The 21,502-nt window shown below is 38.9% G+C and overlaps 1 protein-coding gene across 2 annotated transcripts in view; it reads left to right on the top strand.

The window, feature by feature from the left end:
• LOC102179751 (multidrug resistance-associated protein 4-like) overlaps window positions 1-21,502 on the top strand; it is a 607,813-nt gene that overhangs the window by 234,287 nt on the left and 352,024 nt on the right. For both annotated transcript variants that reach the window (XM_018056446.1, XM_018056445.1), the window contains one exon: window positions 17,976-18,055. In XM_018056446.1, coding sequence (XP_017911935.1) covers window positions 17,976-18,055 — 80 coding nt within the window. The remainder of the gene's footprint in view (window positions 1-17,975; window positions 18,056-21,502) is intronic.

The following is a 21,502-nucleotide window of genomic DNA, read 5'->3' as shown; positions in this document are numbered from 1 at the left end:
ATTTGTCTGTGAAGCAGCTGATCCTGGACTTTTGTTTGTAGGAGTTTCAAAATTACTGATTCACCTTCAGTACTGGTAATTAGTCTGTTCATATTTTCTATTTCTTCCTGGTTCAGTTTTGGGCAATTGTACCTTTCTAAGAATTTGTCTATTTTATTAATGAATAGTTGCTTGTAGTAGTTTTATGATCCTTTGTGTTTATGTGGCATCAATTACAATTTCTCCTTTTTCATTTCTGATTAATTTGAGCCCTTCCCTTTTTTTCTTGTTGAGTCTGGCCAAAGGTTTATCAATTTTCTTTATCTTAAAAAAAAAAAAGCTTTTGGTTTCATTGATCTTTTCTATTTCTTTTTTAATATAAATTTATTTATTTTATTTGGAGGCTAATTACTTTACAATATTGTATTGGTTTTGCCATACATCAACATGAATCTGCCACGGGTATACTTGTGTTCCCCATCCTGAACCCCTCTCCCACCTCCCTCCCCATACCATTCTGCTCTGATATTTGTGATCTCTTTGCTTCTAATAACAAAGGGTTACCATTTGGGTTTTGTTTGTTCTTCTTTGTCTAGTTGCTTTAGGTGTAAGTTTAGTTTATTTATTTGAGGTGTTTCTTATTTCCTGAGGTAACGTTGTATCACTATAAACTTCCCTCTTAGAACTGCTTTTGCTATGTCCCAGAAGTTTGTATTGTCATTTTTTTGTTATGGTTTGTATTTGTTTTTATTAGTATTTGTCTCCAGGTATTTTTTGATTTCCTCTTTTGTTTCTTTAATGATCCATTGTTAGTTTAGTAGCATATTGTTTACCCTTCACTTGTTTGTGTTTTTTAATAGTTTTATTTTTCTTGTAGTTAATCTCTGATCACATAGTGTTATGGTCAGAAAAGATGTTTGGTATGATTTCAGTTTTCTTAAATTTACCAAGGCTTGCTTTGTGGTTCAACATGTGATCAATCCTAGAGAATGTTTCATGTGCACTTGAGAAGAATGTGCATTCTGTTGCTTTTGGATGGAATGCTCTGTAAATACAATTTGCATTGGTTTAATGTATTATTTAAGGCCTGTGTTTCCTTATTGATTTTCTATCTGGATGATCTATTTGTCCATTGATGTAAGTGGGGTGTTAAAGTCCCCTACTGTTATTGTGTTACTGTTAATTTCTTCCTTCATGCCTATTAATATTTTACCTATATATTGATATGTTTCTGTGTTGGGTGCATATATATTTATAATTATTAGATCTTAGATTGATCTTGATCATTATGTAATCTCCTTCTTTGTCTCTTGTGTATTTATTTTAAAACCTATGTTTTTCTGATATAAGTATTGCTGCTCCTGCTTTCTTTTGATTTCTATTTATGTGAAGTATTTTTAACCATCCCCTCGCTTTCATCCAGTATGTGTCTCTAGATCTGAAGTGAGTCTTTTGTAGGCAGAATATATATAGGCCTTGTGTTTGTATCCAGCAAGCCAGTCTTTGTTTTTTGGTTTAAGCATTTAGTCTGTTTACATTTAAAGTAATTATCAATATGTTTCTTATTGCTATTTTATTATTTGGAGTTTGCTTTTGTAGGTCTTTCCCCCCACCCCCCCTTTCTTCTTTTGTTTTCTTCTCTTGTGAGTTTATGACTATCTTTACCATTATGTTTGGATTCCTTTTTCTTTTTTGTGGGCATATCTATTACAGATTTTTGGTTTGTAGTTACTATATATAGTACTATATGTTTGCCTTTACTGGTGAGATTTTTCATTCTGTAATTTTCTTTTTTCTAGTTGTGGTATTTTCTTTTTTTGCCTAGAGAAGTTCCTTTGACATTTATTATAAAGCTGGTTTGTTGGTACTGAATTCTTTTATCTTTTGCTTGTTTATAAAGCTTTTGATTTCTCCATCAAATTTGAATGAGAGCCTTGTCAGGTGAAGTATTCTTGATTGTAGGTTTTTCTCTTTCATCACTCCAAAGATACTGTGCCATTCCTTTCTTGCTACAGGATTTCTGATGAAAAATCAGCTGATAGCCTATGGGAATTCCCTTATATGTTATTCGTTGCTTTTAATAATCTCTATTTTTTTGTCATTTTGATTACAACGTGTCTTGGCATGTTCTTCTTTGGGTTAATCCTGTATGGGACTCTCTGGGCTTCCTGGATTTGGGTAGCTATTTCCTTTCTCAGGTTAGGGAGGTTTTCACCTATTATCTCTTCAAATATTTTCTTGGGCTCTTTTTCTTTCTCTTCTCCTCTGACACCCCTGTGATGCAAATACTAATGTTGTATTGGCCTGTCAGTGGCCAGAGCCAGGGCTTAGCTTGTCCCAAGGTAGGATCTGGTCTGTATTGTTGGGATTGTTGTTTTCTTGCTTCTAGTGTCTGCTCCCTGGTGGGTGAGGCTGCTCTAGAGGCTTGTTCAGGTTTCCAGGTAGGGAGGGCCATGCCTGTCTACCAGCAGTTGGAATTGGGTCTATGCCCTCTGGTGACTGGGCCATGTTTAGACACATGTCCAGAGGTGGCTGTGAGCTCTCTAGTCTTTAGGCAACCTAGCTTCTGATGGGTAGGGCCATGTCCTACCCAATTAGTTGTTTGGCCTATGGTATTCCTACATTAGTGCCTATAGGCTATTCAGTGGGACCAAGTCTTGGCTCTAATGTTCTAAGATTTCAGCTCCCAGGAGTGTTCATGTGGCTGAATGTTCCCTATTTCTGCCACCAGTATCTGTACCCCTAGGGTGACCTGCAGCCACCCTCCATCTCTCTAGGAGACTCTCAAACACCAGCAGGTATATCTGCCCCAGGCTTCTATTAAATTATTGCTTTTGCCCTGAGGCCTGGTGCTTGTGAGATTTTGTGTGTCTCCTTTAAGAATGAAGTGTCTATTTCTTCCAGTCCTTTTGGAACTCCTGTAGTTAAATCCCACTGGAATTCAAAACCAAATGTTCTGGGGACTTGTCTTTCCAGTGTCAGAACCCTGGGCTGTGGAGCCTGATGTTGGGCTCAGGTTTCATTTCCATGGGAGAACCTTTGCAGTATAATTATTTTCTAGTTTGTAGGTTGCCCACCTAGGGGCATATGGGATTTGATTATATCATGAGTCTGTCCCTCCTCCCATCTTAATATGGTTCCTTCTTTGTCTTTAGTTTATAGAAGATATTTTCTGGTAAGTTCTGGTCTTTTTCACTGATGGTTGTTCTTCAGATAGTTGTAATTTTGGCGTGCTCTTAAAATGAGGTGGGATGAAGGACTTTCTACTCCACCATTTTGGCTGATCTCTCTGCTCAGTTTGGATGTACTTGGATCTTAAGATATTCTGTAGGGCCACCACATACCCAAGCAGGAGATTAGGAGTGGAGATATGATTTAGGATGCATAAGCAAATAGGAAATCATAATAATAAAAGTGAGTGAAGTTTAGAAAGAGCACCAGGAAAAGGAGAAATGGTCACTGGAACTATCCTCGGAAAGAAATGAGGCAGTAAAGGATATTGCAGGAAGTTGTGCTACATAGTAAGGTTTCCTTGCCTTCTTTCTGTGCAGAGTGGAAATTCCAGGATGACTGTAGGGAAGCCCTTGACATTAGCACCCACCTCATAATGAAATGTTATTGCATCACCCTGAGCAAGGTCGGACCTTGTCTCTTATATCACTGGAAGCTTAGTTTACAAAGGGATTTGAACATTTCTCATAGCTGCAGAAACCTTTCTTCAAAGGCCATCACTATGTGAACATCCAGATATATGTAAGGGACTCTGAGGAGGATGGGCAATAAGGGAGACATCCAGATGGTGTGTCTGGAACTGGGCAACCTTGGTTGTTGCTCCCACTTTTGCATCATTCTCTGAGGTACCTCTGTTGCATCTCATATGTTTCACAGGACAAAATTTGGAAATTACTATTCCTGATGACCTTTCATGCCCCTTAAAGCCCTAAAATCTCATAAGGATAATATGAATAATACCTTGCATGCATGTGTTTCTTTACAGTTTAGGAGGGAACTGACTAAGCATGATGTTCTTTCTATCCTGTAAATGTTATCATCTCACTTTTAAAGATAAGGTATTTACCTCTCAGTGGAGTTTGGATGAGTTGCCTAAATGCTAAATGAGTTGCCTATTGTTACTGTGCATTAGAGGAGGCCCAGAACCTTGTGTTTTTCCACTGATGGTTTCCTAATTCCTGTTCTATTAGGTTGGTGCATTTAAATAGTGAATTTTAAATCATTATACCTAGGCTCAAACACATCTTTAATTAAAATAGGAACCATTACAATCAACACATTTTAACCAACAAGAAATGTGTTTTTATTCCTGCAGCAAAAAAAAAAAAAAAAAAAAAAGGACAAAAAAAATCTGTGCTTTGGAATTCGATGAATTCTTGGAAAGTACTTTCTGCATCCTGCTGGTTGTGGAAGCATTTTCCCTGCAAAAAGTTGTTGAGATTCTTGAAGAAGTGGTAGTTGGTTGGTGAGAGGTCAAGTGAATAAAGTGGATGAGGCAAAACTTTGTAGATAAGGAAAAAGATGGTGAGGAGTAAGTGGACATGGAGTATATGTTTCTCTATGGATATGTCAGGAATACACCTTCAGATACTGCTGCTTGGAGAACACCAGCTGAGAGCAGACAGGAGTACATGACCCCTGGAAAAGAATATATAGAACCACATAAAACTGGATAGGTCAAAGGAATTAGGGGGAAAAACAGAGTGTTAGTAGGACTGGACCTACCCTTGGTGGGTGGGGGAATTGAATCAGGGGTCCGATCCCAACACTGGGGCAACTGTCTGGGTCAGAAGAGAAATATTTAAGGCTAAGAGTGAAGCAGCTGACTTGTGGCAGCCTAAATGGAATGAGAATTAGACAGTCCTTGTTGCAACCATACATACCCCAGACAGGGATGCAGGTGCCCTAGAAGATGCAGCAACTGGGAGCTGGAGCATAGGGATTATGGAGCAATCCCAGGGCAAGGGCTGCTATTGCCTGTGGAGAGATGGACTGAGGGGACATGAGGGAGGAGATTGTGATGGGAAATGTCTGTGGAGGAAAGGCAGGCAGGCATGGAAGCAAGGCAATACTGCTGAGTCATGCATAGGGGGTGGAGCCATCACTATAGCCTCTCCCACCACACCAGCAGCATCAGAAACAGAACAAAAGAGAGGCTAGCCTATCAAATGGCTGACGTACCAAACTACAGAGTAGGACCCAACCTAGGATGCTCCTTTAAGTGACTGATTTGCCAAACTACAGAGTAGAATCCCACCCAAGGTGCCCCTTGAACTGCCTGATGTGTGGATCTACAAAGTAGGACCCCAGTCTGGGGGGGCTCCTCTATGTGCTTGATGTGCTGAACAACAGAGAAGGACCTCAGGCAAGGGAGCCCTCTAAGTGCCTGAATGGGCAGAGCTATGGAGAAAGACTGGCCAAAGAGGTCTTCTGATCACCAGCTACCAGAAGCTTGAAAAAAGACACTGATAGGGCCATAACTCCTGCAGCAGAGACAGTCCATGTCCCTGCACACTTGGCGCCATCAGGTACCCATGACCCAAGCAGCTGCGCCACCTTAATGCTCAACTGTCACCGGGGCAGAGCTGCCACAGGCAAAAAAAGTCTTGCATCTATGCACATGGGGTCACTTAAGTCGTGTTGGACTCTGCAACCCTGTGGACTGTGGCTTGCGAGGCTTCTCTGTCAGAGGGGTTCTTCAGCCAAGAATACTGGAGCATATTGGCCAATACTGGTTGCCATACCCTTCTAAGCACTATATTTTCTACTGCCCTAGTCATCAACTCCCCTGAGTACCTGGTGCTGCCAGAACCCCTACGACCCAGGCAGCTGCAACATCTCTACACGTGGCCCTCACTGGGGCAGACCCAAGTCCTCCAGGGCAGCCTCAGGAGCAAACCCCTGGGGATGACCCACATGCAGAAGTGGAAATAAAACCACAATTGAAGCCTGGGGACAGTGTGGCTAAGGAAGAAGACACAAAACCTTCCCACCAGCTATATAAGCTGCAGATTAAATCCATATGATGAACTAGGGAGACTCTGTGTCTATATAAAAGGACACTGAGAGCTCCCACAAAAGAAAACACACTAGTTCTGATAGCTGTGTGCATTGGAGGCAAGAACATACAGGAATAGGGCCAGATTAGAGTCTGAGCTGCCCCCACAGCAGGTCCAGAGACCAGCACAATGTTGGAGGGCATCCTAGGGAGGCAAGGTGGACTGTGACTCCCAGAGAGGGAAAGGATGCTGACAGCATAGACTCAAGAAAAACATTTATTATTCTTATATTTTGACTTGTTCTGTAGTTTCTTTTGGATTTTTTTTCCTTTTCTTCCCCTTCTCTTGTAGTTGTTGATTTTATTAGCATTATGAAATCTAATTAAGCTTTTGAGGTCTTTTTTTTTTAAATTTTTATTCAATCACACTTTTTATTGCTGTTATAAACCTCTGCCTGTATGTTGGTGTTTTTCAGTTCTTTGGTGTTTTCATTTTTTTCTTCTACTATTTTCCCCTCTCTTTTAAATTTTAGTTAAAAAAATTTTAAAATCCATTATTATTTTTCTACATTTATTCCTTTGTTTGTTTTTCCTACTCTTATTTCTCCCTTGCAATTGATCTTTAATATATATAAATCTTCTTTATATACCTCTATTTAACTTTGAATTTCTATTCTTTCTTCTTTCTTTTTCTCACCATATTTCTTAGTTTTGTTTTCATTGCTTTATTCCCCAGCTGGCACCTTGCTTTAGTTTTGTTTTCCAAGTTGTGTTCTTAACTGGTTGATATCACTTTTGGTTTTCTTTGTTCACTGGATTGATCTACTGTACTTTATGTTTGTTAGTCTGTTTTGATTTTGCTTATGGGTGTATATGTGTATATTCCATTACTTTAAATCTTATTTGCATGATTTTGTAACTGTCATTTGTCTAGGGTTCATCTTTGGTTTCCTGTTTTGGGGTATTTGTTTTAATCCCATTTAATGCCATAACAAACCATCTGTGGAATCTCCATCCTGGCCAGAGATCAAGCCCTGAGCCTTTGGAGTGGGAGTGCTGACTCCAAGAACCTAGACTACCAGAGAAATAAGCCTATGGAGTATTCAATAGTGAGAACTCCCACAAATGCAGCCACTTGTCAAGACCTGGCATCACCCAAATGCCAGTAGCACACTGTGCAGGATGCCTCATCCAAACAACAGACAAAACAAAAATACAAACCCATTCATCAGCATACAGGATTAACACCACACTCTGCCCATCAGAGGAAAAAAAAAAAAACAACAAACAACAACTCAGCACAAATCTCACTCTACATGAGGCTTACACAAACCACTGGACCAACCTTAGGAGGGGAGAAACCAAAAGGAATAAATAATTCAAACTTGAAGCCTGGGAAAAAGAGACCTCAAACACAGTAAGTTTTAAAAAAAATGAAAAGGCAGAGAAATAGTGCACAAATGAAGGAATAGACTAGAAACACACAAATAAATGAAGAGGAAATAGGCAAACTGCCTGAAAAAGAATTCAGAATAATGACAGTCAGTTCAGTTCAGTTCAGTTGCTCAGTCATGTCCGACTCTTTGTGACCCCATGAATCTCAGCACGCACCTGGCCTCCCTGTCCATCACCAACTCCCAGAGTCCACCCAAACCCATGTCCATCGAGTTGGTGATGCCATCCAGCCATCTCATCCTCTGTCATTCCTTTCTCCTCCTGCCCCCAATCCCTCCCAGCATCAGGATCTTTTCCAATGAGTCAACTCTTTGCAAAGGTGGCCAAAGTATTGGAGTTTCAGCTTCAGCATCAGTCCTTCCAAGGAACACCCAGGACTGATCTCCTTTAGGATGGACTGGTTGGATCTCCTTGCAGTCCAAGGGACTCTCAAGAGTCTTCTCCAACACTACAATTCAAAAGCCTCAATTCGTCAGTGCTCAGCTTTCTTCACAGTCCAACTTTCACATCTATACATGACCACTGGAAAAACCATAGCTTTGACTAGACAGACTCTTGTTGACAAAGTAATGTCTCTGCTTTTGAATATGCTATCTAGGTTGGTCATAACTTTCCTTCCAAGGAGTAAGCATCTTTTAATTTCATGGCTGCAATCACCATCTGCAGTGATTTTGGAGCCCCCCAAAATAAAGTCTGAATAGTAGAGATGATCAGAAACCTTGAAAATTGAATGGAGAAAATGCAACAATCAATTAACAAAGACTTAGAAGAATTAAAGAATAAACATATAGAGATAAATAGCACATTAATGAAATTAAAAATACTCTAGAAGGACTCAATAGCAGAATATTTGAAGCAGAGGAACAGATCAATGAGCTGGTAGATAAAATGGTGGAAATAACTGCTGAAGAGCAGAATAAAGTAAAAAGAATAAAAAGAACTGAGGTTAGTCTCAGAGACCTCTGGGACAATATTAAATGCACCAACATTCAAATTATAGGGGTCCCAGAAAAAGAAGGAAAAAGTAAAAGTTGTGAGAAAAAATTTGAAGAGATTATACATGAAAATTTCCACAACATGGAAAAGGAAATAGTCAATCAAGTCCAAGAGGCACAAAGAGTCCCATGTAGGATAAACCCATGGAGAAACACGCCAAGACACATACTAATCAAACTAACAAAGATTAAACACAAAAAGAATATTAAAAGCAGCAAGGGAAAAGCAACAAGTAACATACAAGGGAAACCCCATTTGCTTAACAGCTGATCTTTCAGCAGAAACTCTGCAGGCCAGAAGGGAATGGCAGGATATATTTAAAGTACTGAAAGGGAAAAATCTACAACCAAGAGTACTCTACCTGGCAAGGATCTCGTTCAAAATTGATGGAGAAATCAAAAGCTTTTCAGACAAAAGTTAAGAGAATTCAGTACCACCAAACCAGCTTTACAATAAATGTTAAAGTGTCTAATATAGTCAGGAAATACAAGAGAAGAAAAAGATCTACCAAAGCAAACCCGAAGCAATTAAGAAAATGGTTAATAGGAACATATATATCAATAATTACTTTAAGTGTAAATGGATTAAATGCTCCAAGCAAAAGATAGAGACTGGCTAAATGGATACAAAAGCAAGACCCATATATATGCTGTCTACAAGAAACCCACTTCAGACCTAAAGACATATATAGACTGAAAGTGAGAGGATGGAAAAATATATTCCATGCAAATGGAAAGCAAAAAAAAGTGAAGTAGCAATTCTCATATTAGACAAAGTAGACCTTAAAATAAAGAAGATTACAAGAGATAAGGAAGAACACTACAAATGATCAAGGGATCAGTCCAAGAGAAAGACATAACAATTTTAAATATCTGTGCATCCAACACACGAGCACCTCAATACATAAGACAAATACTAACAGACATAAAAGGAGAAATGACAGCAGCACAATAATAGGAGGAGACTTTAACATCCCACTTATACCAACAGACAGATAATAAAAACAGAAAATTAATAAGGAAACACAAGTCTTAAATCATACATTAGATGAGATGGATCTCATTGATATCTTCAGGACATTCCATCCAAATACAGAAGAATACACCTTCTTCTCAAGTGCACATGGAACATTCTCCAGGAGAGAGCACATCTTGGATCATGAATCAAACCTCAGTAAATTTAAAAAAGTTGAAATTGTATCAAGCATCTTTTCTGCCCACAATGCTAAGAGACTAGATATCAATTACAAGAAAAAAAAAATCTGTAAAAAACAAACAAATGGAGATTAAACAACATGTTTCTAAATAATGAACAGGTTACTGAAGAAATCAAAAGGGAAATAAAATAATTCCTAGAAACAAATGACAATGAAAACATGACAAGTCAAAATCTATGGGATGCAACAAAAGCAGTTCTAAGAGGGAAGTTTATAGCAATACAATCCTACCTCAAGAAACAAGAAAAACATCAAATAGACAACCTAATTTTACACCTAAAACAACTGGAAAAGAAGAATAAAAAACTCCCAAAATTAGCAGAAGGAAAGAAATAAAAAAGATCCGAGCAGAAATAAATGAAAAAGAAATGAAAGAAACAATAGCAAAGATTAACAGAATCAAAAGCTGGTTCTTTGAGAAGATAAACAAAGTTGGCAAACCTTTATCCAGACTCATCAAGAACAAAAGAGAGAAGAATCAAATCAACAAAATAAGAAATGAAAACGGAGAGGTTACAACAGACAATACAGAAATACAAAGGATTATAAGAGACTATTATGAACAACTACATGGCAATAAAATGGATAACCTGGAAGAAATGGACAGATTCTTAGAAAAGTTCGGTCTTCCAAGACTGAATCAGGAAGAAATCGAGATTATGAATAACCCAATTACAAGCACTGAAATCAAAGCCGTGATCAAAATTCTGCCAAAAAACAAAGCCTAGGACCAGATAGCTTCACAGGTGAATTCTCTCAAACATTTAGAGAAGAGCTAATGCATATCCTTCTAAAACCTTTCAAAAATTGCAGAGGAAGGAACACTTTCAAACTCATTCTATGAGGCTACCATCACCCTGATAACCAAAACCAAAGACAGCACAAAAAAAGAAAACAACAGGCCAATATCACTGATGAACATAGATGTAAAAATCCTCAACAAAATTCTAGCAAATAATTCAATGACACATTAAAAAGCTCATACACCATGATCAAATTGGGTTTATTCCAGGGGTACAAGGATTCTTCAATATATGCAAATCAATCAATGTGATACACCATATTAACAAATTGAAAGATTAAAACCATATGATAATCTCAATAGATGCAGAAAAAGCCTCTGACAAAACTCAGCACCCATTTATAATAGAAATTCTTCAAACAATAGGCATGGAAGGAACCTACTTCAACATAGTAAATGCTACATATGATAAGCCCACAGCCTACGTTATTCTCAATGGTGAAAAACTGCAAGCGTTTCCCCTAAGATCTGGAACAAGACAAGGGTATCCACTCTCACCACTATTCAACATAGTTTTGGAAGTCCAAGCTACAGCAATCAGAGAAGAAAAATAAATAAAAAGAATCCAGATCAGAAAAACAGAAGCAAAGCTCTCACTTTTTGCAGATGGCATGATACTATACACAGAAAACCCTAAAGATGCTATCAGAAAATTACTGGAGCTAATCAGTGAATTTAGCAAAGTCACAGGCACAGGATACAAAAATCAATACACAGAAATCACTTGCATTCCTATATACCAATGATGAAAAATCAGAAAGAGACATTAAAGAATCAATCCCCATTCAACACTGCAATAAAAAGAATTAAATATCTAGGAATAAACCCACCCAAGGAGACAAAAGATCTGTACACAGGAAATTATAAGACACTGATGAAAGAAATCAAAGATGACATAAACAGATGGAGAGATTCCATGTACCCGGGTAGGAAGAACCAATATTGTGAAAATGACTATACCAATATTGTGAAAATGATGAAATGCAATCTACAGATTCAGTGTGTTTCCTATCAAATTACCAATGGCATTTTTCACGGAACTAAAACAGAAAATTTCACAATTCATACGGAAACACAGAAGACCCCAAATAGCCAAAGCAGTCTTGAGAAAGAAGAATGGAGCTGGAGCAATCCACCTTCTTGACTTCAGATTATGCTACAAAGCAACAGTCATCAAAGATCGACTCCTGGGGTACATTCCTAGAAAGGGAATTTCTGGGTGAGAAAGGATGTATGTACTTTTAGAGTTGTTTATATGTATTACTCAATTGATCCCCTAAATTTACCTGTGCTGTAGATGGGAGTGATGTGGATTTTCATTACATCCATATCCAAAATATAATATGGCCTCCAGAATTTACCATGTTTTTCAGCTTTGTGACTGGTTATGCAGGATGAGGGAGGTGGTGATTTTACTCCTGGGCACAAGGCATTAACTGGGACTGGCCATCTGAGTCTGATCAAGAGGCAGTGGCCAGGATAGGACCATGCCTTATTAGAGATCATGAGGCACCAAGGAGTAGTGGCTGGAAAGGATATGATTCACTTCCTTCAAGTAGTTGAAAGACTGTCATTAGACAGAAATTAGATCCACTTTGTGTGCTTATAAGGAGGGAATAAGCAGCAGAGTTTGGATCTTCCAGGAAGACAAGATTCAGTTTAATGTGAGAAAGCCCTAACAGAATAGTCTGAAAATTGATTGGATTCCCCTTGTTTACTGTGAATCCTCTTTCCCTCTGTATCCCTGGAGATATTCCAGTAGGGGCCATGTGTCATTCAGATGAAGAGTCATAGCATGTGTGTGAAGGGAGTTTATCCTAAGGCTTTCACATGGAGACCATTGAGAGAACTTTAATATTGGAAGGCCATGAAGTTGGAATTACAGCTCTGATTACAACAGTCTACTCAAAGCCAGAGGAAATAAATATTCTGAAAAACTATCTGTTCTCTCTTTCTTTTAATCTTCTTTTTTTAAAAAATATTTTAATTGGAGGCTAATTACTTTACAATACTGTGGTGGTTTTTGCCATATATTCACATGAATCAGCCATGGGTGTACATGTGTTCCTCCCCATCCTGACCTTCCCTCCCACCTCCCTCCCCACCCCATCCCTTAGGGTCATCCCAGTGCAGCAGCCCTGAGCACCCTGTCTCATGCATCAAGCCTGGATTGGTGATCTATTTCACATATGATAATATACATGTTTCAATGCTATTCTCTCAAATCATCCCACCCTCACCATCTCCCAGAGTCCAAAAGTCTGTTCTTTATATCTGTGTCTCTTTTGCTGTCTTACTTACAGGGTTATCGTTACCATCTTTCTAAATTTAATATATATGTGTTAATATACTGTATCAATGTTTTTCTTTCTGACTTTGCTCTGTATAATAGGTTCCAGCTTCATCCACCTCATTAGAACTGATTTAAATGCTTTCTTTTTAATAGCTGAGTAATATTCCATTGTGTATATGTACCACACACAGCTTTCTTATCTATTCGTCTGCCGATGGACATCTAGGTTGCTTCCATGTCCTGGCTGTTATAAACAGTGCTGCAAAGAACATTGGGGTACACGTGTCTCCTTCAGTTCTGGTTTCCTTGGTGTGTCTGCCCAGCAATGGGATTGCTGGCTCGTATGGCAGTTCTATTTCCAGCTTTTTAAGGGATCTCCACACTGTTCTCCATAGTGGATGTGCTAGTTTGCATTCCCATCAACAGTGTAAGAGTGTTCCTTTTTCTCCGCACCCTCTCGAGCATTTATTGTTTGTAGACTTTTTGATAGCAGCCATTCTGACCGGCTTTGAGATGGCATCTCATTGTGATCTTGATTTGCATTTCTCTGATAATGAGTGATGTTGAGCATCTTTTCATGTGTTTGTTAGCCATCTGTATGTCTTCTTTGGAGAAATGCCTGTTTAGTTCTTTGGCCCATTTTTTGATTGGGTCACTTATTTTTCTGGAATTGAGCTGCAGGAGTTGCTTGTATATTTTTGAGATTGGTTGTTTGTCAGTTGCTTCATTTGCTATTATTTTCTCCCATTTTGAAGGCTGTCTTTTCGCCTTACTTAGGGTTTACTTCATTGTGCAAGAGCTTTTAAGTTTAATTAGGTCTCAGTTGTTTATTTTTGCTTTTATATCCATTACTCTGGGAGGTGGGTCATAGAGGATCCTGTTATGATTTACATCAGAGAGTGTTTTGTGCATATTTTCCTCTAGTAGTTTTATAGTTTCTGGTCTTACATTTAGATCTTTAATCCATTTTGAGTTTATTTTTCTGTATTCTAGAAACTAGAAAGTGTTCTAGTTTCATTCTTTTACAAGTGGTTGATCAATTTTCCCAGCACCACTTGTTAAAGAGATTGTCTTTTCTCCATTGTATATTCTTGCTTCCTTTGTCAAAGATAAGGTGTCCATAGGTGTGTGGATTTATCCCCAGGCTTTCTATTTTGTTCCATTGATCCATGTTTCTGTCTCTGTGCCAGTACCATACTGTCTTGATGACTGTTGCTTTGTAGTATAGGGTGAAGTCAGGCAGGTTAATTCCTCCAGTTCCATTCTTTCTCAAGATTGCTTTAGCTATATGATGTTTTTGTATTTCCATACATATTGTGAAATTATTTGTTCTAGTTCTCTGAAAAATACCATTGGTAGCTTGATAGGGATTGCATTGAATCTATAGATTGCATTGTGTAGTATACTCATTTTCACTATATTGATTCTTCCAATCCATGAACATTGCCAGGGTCCAGCCCCGGTGGATCCAGGGTGATTCGAACGTGGGGATGGAGTCGGCATCTTTGGAAAAATACATATTTAATCACAGATATAGAGAGATTAGAAATGGATAGTGTAGTAGGAAGATTAGTGGAGAAAAAGAGGCTGAATAACTTGGATTACGTGGAATAGCATCCATGCTCCAGATGGGAATTCAGCCAGAAAAACGGGAGCAAGAAAGAAGCGACATGGGGGAATCAGTCTTTCCAGAAACTGATCCAATTTCTTTATTTTGGGGTTTGCTTATATACCTTTTGTTACATATAGGGATGAATACAGAGTCACGCGGGAGTCAGCAGTCCTGACCTTTATCAAAATCAGGTGCTTCACATAAATGTATAAAAAAGGTACATCATCTTCTGGCCATGAGTGAGACCTGCTGACATTTTATGATCCTTTCTTTCTTATAACCAAAAAACTTATTTCTTCCAAGGGTGTTTTTCCTTAAACCAGGCACCACCCTCCAAATAAAGTTACATTCCTATAGGGTGAGGGTGTAGTGAGTTACAATCAAGAAAGGAATTTATTTAACCCAAGGTTAACATGACTAATGTTAAAGGTTAATACTTATTTCTCCTATATGCTTAAAGGTTAATGCTTATTTCTCCTATATGCTAGTTATATTCACTATAAGGGCAGGGAATATGGAGATTTAGCAGCAAACATCAGCCCAACAAATGAAAATCCTTTCACCAATGTTCCCCTTAAGATCTATTTAGTCTTAAGATAGTGATAAAGTCACATTTTTACATAACAAGGACACAGTCATTTGTAACAAAGTACTGTGATCTATTACAAAAGAAAAAATCCATTAACTCAAAAGGTCTAGTATTGCTAACCTTAAAAACTACTGTATTCTTTTTCTATATTCCAAATACATGATTAATATATTCCCAGGTGCCTAAGGATATGGAGGCCTGGTGGCAATCATTGACTCAACAAGAAGAAAAGGCCCTATGCTAATTAAGACTCTCAAAATACTCCAAAACTCTCTGTGCTGTTTATTGTTAAGAGGTAGTAAACAATCCTGTGGCAGGAATATGGATAATCCTGTCACACAAGCTAGTCTGTCAGCAGAGAGGTTCGACCTGAGACATCCTTGTCCCACCCAGAGCAGGGAATTAGCAGCAATTATTGACACAACAAATGAAAAACCCTTCACCAATATAATTCCTAACCAACCCACTATACTAATAATTTCTAATTCCCCCCAAAAATTTGCCTTTAGTAAGTCTAAAACATCTCGTGCCTCTCAGATTGGGAGGCTGTAAACAATCACATGTGGCCGGACTAACCTATACAGGTGGGCTACATAACCTTCAGAGGAGTCCGTAAGCTGAAACACTCTTGTCATGCCCAGGAATTTTTATTGCCTTGGAGCTGCACGTTTACTCCTCCGAGAGAAATGGTTATGGGGAGAGCCCCCCGTAAAGTCAGAGGTGTAGGTGAGAGCATAAAACAGACTCTGGTTTTGGGGTTAGATGCTTGGGAACAGAGGATTTCCTGAGGCTTGATCATGCCTTTGCATATGCCAAGCCTCGTTCCTCATGACCTTTGCCATGGGCAGAGTTCCTCACACTGGCTCCTGGCAGAACATGGTATATATTTCTCCATCTATTTGTGTCATCTTTGATTTCCTTCATCAGTGTTTTATAGTTTTCCATATACAGGCCTTAGTTTTTTTAGGTAGATTTATTCTGAAGTATTTTATTCTTTTTGTTGCAATGGTGAATGGAATTGTTTCCTTACTTTCTCTTTCTGTTTTTTCATCGTTAGTGTATAGGAATGGAAGGGATTTCTGTGTGTTAATTTTATATCCTGCAACTTTACTATATTTATTTATTAGCTCTAGTAATTTTCTGGTGGAGTCTTTAGGGTTTTCTATGTAGAGGATCATTGTTATCTGCAAACAGGAGAGTTTTACTTCTTTTCCAATATGGATTCCTTTTATTTCTTTTTCTTCTCTGATTGCTGTGGCTAAAACTTCCAAAACTATGTTGAATAGTAGTAGTGAGAGTGGGCATCCATGTCTTGTTCCTAACTTTAGGGGAAATGCTTTCTATTTTTCACCATTGAGGATAATGTGGGTTTATCAGTATGTGTTCTCTTAAATTTTTTTAGTGCAAGAAGTAACTGTTAAACTTGCTGACCTCATATTTTCTTCACTCAGCTCATTGGTACTTAAGAGTTTAGTTTTTTTTTTTTAATGATATTTGATATTTAGTTCAGTTTTTGTAGTTGCCATGCACCACAACTGCTGAAGCCTGTGTGCCTAAATCCCATGCTCAGCAACAAGAGAAGCCACCACACTGCAACTAGAGAAAGCCCATGTGCAGCAATGGAGATCCAGCACAGCCAAAAATTAAATAAATAAATCTTAAAAAAAAAAACAAAGACTATGTAGGTCACAAAATTCTCTAGAATATTTGAAAAATAACCCATTTGATTTTAATGTTCCTAAAGCAGAACTGATTAAATAACTCAACGTCTTACCCCTTGAAGCGTGGTATGGGAAACTGCAGAAAGGGTATCATGTGGCAGCTTGGAGGAAATGCAGACTCTCTGGCTCCCCCAGCACTCCTGAGTCAGAATCTGCATTTTATCAAGTGGACCCTCCTGCAGCGCCTGGTGGACTTTCCCAGGGGACGTGATGTTGCAGAACCTGGGGGTCAGAATCATCATCTCACCTTGGTGGTTGAGCGCCTGGTAACTTACCTGGCATCGTGACTGGGTTCTTTCACCTGCAAGAGCCTATTTAATCCTGAGACTCACCCTCTAAAGCAGGCATTCTTACAATATCAGAAGAGTTGTCACCAGATCTGCCAAAGGTGTCACTAAAAGACAATTTCTGAATCTGTATTTCCTAAGTCTGAGATGGGAAATTTGAGGCCCAGTCTCTAATGCTGGCCTGGCCAAGGGTGAAAGCCTCCAGTGACTCCAGTTCCTGGTGTGGGCACACCCTGTGCTTCCAGTGAGCTGGGCACCCTGTGGACAACAGAAGAGCCTCACATCTCAGCAGCAGTGGAAACTCAGCCCCTAGCCACTGCTCATTCACCGTCTTGTTGTGGGTTGATGTGAAGGGCCTTGGGAGGAAGTCATCTGTGACTGAGGTCAGGAAGAGCAGATAGAGGTCCCACATCTCACCTGCAAGCTGGCTTCCTGAAGCTTCAATTACAAATGAAGCTCAGAGTAGATAAACACATTTCCCAGTGCAGATAAACACATTTCCCTGGATATACCAAAATTGATTGTGTGTATATATGTATTTGTGGAGCTTCAGGGTTGTTTGAATTAAATCATTAAAGCAGTGGATATTAGAAATTCTCATCTTCCAATTCTGCAGCATTTAGGGTATACTGTTTTAGTGGATTTTGAGAAGGCAAATAAAATCAATGATAAGAAACACTTGGAATGAAGCCTTAGATAGGAGGGATCTAAAAGGAGGGAAAACTCTAAAATCCATCAACCCTTCCACAAGATTCCCTGCCATCCCCAATGCCATTGTTTTAAAAACCATGGGCTAATTTCAATCCCACCCACTTCTACTTGGTGGTATTTTGGTTTCTTTTTACGTATTATCCTATTTTCTCCTTCTTTACCACTGACATCAGCTTATTTCATATGATTCTGAAACACATTAAATAAATATGCATTTAAAGTATTATTTTGTTTGATCATGAATTATTTGTCTTAAAGGGCCTGTCTGGGTAAAAGAGTAATTTCTCATATCCTGTTCTTACAGGAAGAATTTTAAATTGTTTCTCCAAAGACATTGGGCATATGGATGACTTGCTGCCTGTATCATTTCAAGAGTTCATCCAGGTAATGTATCAGTCTTGTCAGAGTTCTCACAGGGAAGAGCAGAGAGCCTGTTTCTCAAGGCCTTTTCACAGGGGTTGAGGGTAGGCCTTTCAGCTTGGTGATGTGTCCTTTATTTTTAAATAAATGCCATGTTTGTGAGAGAAAGGTGGCTGTGATTGGGAGGCTGAGTTAACATGAGTAACACCTGGGGTAGGAGTGGCTACTCTGTCACATCAGGGTTGGTCTGAAGCAGCAACATGCTGGGTAAGTGGTTCACCCTTTGCCTTCCAGGTGTCTGATGTGGATTCCCTTTACTGTCAGCACATTTCATAACAGAAACAAGCACCTCTCATGAAAAGATAGCCAAGATGAACTAAATTGTGTATTGTATTACCATAAAGGACAAATATTTACCGCACATTTTTTTTGATATAGCATGTGTTACAAAGAAAAGATTAATAATAATGAGGTGACCAATAATACTTGAACAAAAACAATCATTGTTGTTCACTCGCTAAGTTGTGTCTGACTCTTTTCAACCCCACTGACTGCAGCACACCAGGCTTCCTTGTCCTTCACTATCTCCCATAGTTTGCTCAATCTCATGTCCATTGAGTTGGTGATACCTTCCAACCATCTCATCCTCTGTCACCCCCTTCTCCTTCTGTCTTCAATCTTTCCCAGCATCAGGATCTTTTCCAATGAGTTGGCTGTTTGCATTAGGTGGCTAAAGTTTTTGAGCTTCAGCATCAGTCCTTCCAATGAATATTCAGGGTGACTTCCTTTAAGATTGACTAATTTGATCCCCTTGCAGTCCAAGGGATTCTCAAGAGCCTTCTCCAATGCTGCAATTCAAAGGCATCCATTCTTCAGTGCTCAGGCTACTTTATCTCACATCCATACATGACTACCAGAAAAACCATAGATTTGACTATATAGATCTTTGTTGGCAAAGTGATGTCTTTGCTTTTTAATGTGCTGTCTAGCTTAGTCATAGCTTTTCTTCCAAGGAGCAAATGTCTTTTAATTTCATGGCTGCAGTCACTATCTGCAGTGAATTTGGAGCCCAAGAAAATAAAAGTCTTGTTACTGCTTCCTTTTTCCCCCCTTCTATTTGCCACGAAGTGTCAGGACTGGATGCTGTGGCTGTTTTTTGAATATTGAGTTTTAACACATCTTTTTCACTCTCCTCTTTCACACTCATCAAGAGGCTCTTTAGTTTCGCTTTTCTTTATGCCATTAGGGTGGTATCATCTGCGTATCTGAGGTTGTTGATATTTCTCCTGCAATCTTGATTCCAGCTTATATAGAGTCTTACCCTTCTTATTAATATTCAAGAATGTTAACACTAAGCTCCATCTCAGCACAATATTAGGCTAATGGAATTTCTCCTCTAGGTGTAGTTATCATATTCTGCAAACTAAATAATTATTCTGAATTGTGAAAAATCATGTACTCTCAAGTGAAAGATTCATCCAAAAAATTATTTCTATTTATTCATGTGGATTCATGACTTCTGATAGAATTCCCAACTGGTGTGCTCCCAATGGGAAATAAGCATATCAAAATAATGATTTCCATTATTTCCTGGAGCATCAGGACTTGGTTCACTTCTTCTGGGTCAACATGTTTCTTGTACACACATCATTGTCTTTGTGCCATGGTGAGACAGAAATACAGATGTACTGGCCATGGTAATATGGGCCATCAGATGGGCCTGAAATCCAATCAGATGGGGAGAATTGTGTGTGTAGCTAGGATTAGGCTCCTTGAAATTCCTGAGAATGTGGAAGAAAGAAATGAAACTGGCTTCAAGGAAGGGATCTCTGTCACACACAGAAATCTGCTGTTTCCTTCTTCAGAGTGTTGACTTTTTGCTTGGATACTATTTTTGTCTCCTACAGCTTCTGTTAACAGTTTGAGACAGCTGGCAATAAAAGATTCATAAATGTATATGCATAAATAAATTTAAATATAAACTCATGCATTGTATATATGTTAATATAATATAATATGTAATATCCACTATGAAAATGAAAGTTTCTCAGTTGTGTCCAATTCTTTGTGACCCCGTGGACTATACAGTTCATGGAATTCTCCAGGCTAGAATACTGGAGTGGGTAGCCTTTCCCTTCTCCAGAGAATCTTCCCAACCCCAGGACCAAACCCAAGTCTCCCACATTGCAACCAGATACTTTACCAGCTGAGCCACAGGGAAAGTCCAATATCCACTATAAGGCTGGTTAGGGTATGACCTGTAAATAGAAACAAAACTCTTATAACAAGCCTATTTGAATTGCTTCAGAATTAAGGAGCATGAAATCTGAAGGACCTAATTTGGGAGATTTTGAGAACAACAGTTACAGGTATTTAATGGGGACTCAAGGAAAAAGTATTGGCACAGCTCAAGTGGAGCCCTTCATTTTGATCTTACCTCTTCTTCCTAGATTATCTGCCATGCTGGGTTGGTCATAAAAGGTCCTCACCTGGGGAGAGCCAGGGTATTGAAACTGGTGAATATTGTCCAATAAAGTAATGTGAGTCTACTAAAAAACTGTAATTTGGATTTTTTATAATTGACATTTCAGAACTTTTTTCCTGACAACTATTGATGGCAAACCTAGTGACTTGACTTAAGATCACACACAGAAGGAAGGACCCCTCCCCGTGAGAAAAAGGTATAGCAAGGTGCGATGCATTAGTTAATCCAAATTGTTCAACTGAAAATATAATAGAAGGGAGGTTAGAAAGACCTATATTTCTCCACTTATGACTGAAATTTATTCCTTCAGACTCCATGCTTTTCACTCTGAGTTTTATATTGATACCACAGCAGATGGGGACAAACAGGAAAAACACATGTCTCTATCCAAATAATACAGTTTGATTCACAAGGGCTCCTGGACACAGAGTAACAGTTCTGGACATTTCCTTCTCCTTTCAGGCTCCTCTGCATACAGCTGTGTCTCTGAGATTCCCAGAGTACAGATTCTTCCTGTTTTTTTCATGACCTGCAGTACCTTCCTGGGGAAACTTAGGGCAACCGCTTAGCCTCCTACCTTACAATTTTCTTACCTATAAATGGAAATGAAAGTTCTTGCTTCTCTCATTCACAAATGGTTGTGAAGATCATCTGAGAAAACTTATATGGAAGAGCTGTGAAACGATAACCCAAGTCTCTGTGATATAGGCATTACTCTGCTAATGCATCCGTCAAAGACATGGCTGGGAACAGCTGCCCTGGGCAACAAAGTGTGGAGGCCCTGGATCGGTGAACGGGGGGTGCTGGTTCTAAGAGCACACAGAACACCTGGTGCTAACTGGGACAAGCCATCTAACCTTTCCAGCCCAGCTCCCTTTTGGTCAAAATTTCCAGGAATTGTGATTGCTACCCCAAATTATTCATGTCATTCTCTGTTTCTCTAGCCTGTGAAATTCAGTTGTCAATCTCTTCTTCAAAGTTTCAAT

Source organism: Capra hircus, chromosome 12, assembly GCF_001704415.2.
Source record: "Capra hircus breed San Clemente chromosome 12, ASM170441v1, whole genome shotgun sequence".
NCBI lineage: Eukaryota > Metazoa > Chordata > Mammalia > Artiodactyla > Bovidae > Capra > Capra hircus.
The sequence above is the reverse complement of the archived record's forward strand: the minus strand, read 5'-3'. Positions and strand labels throughout refer to the sequence as shown.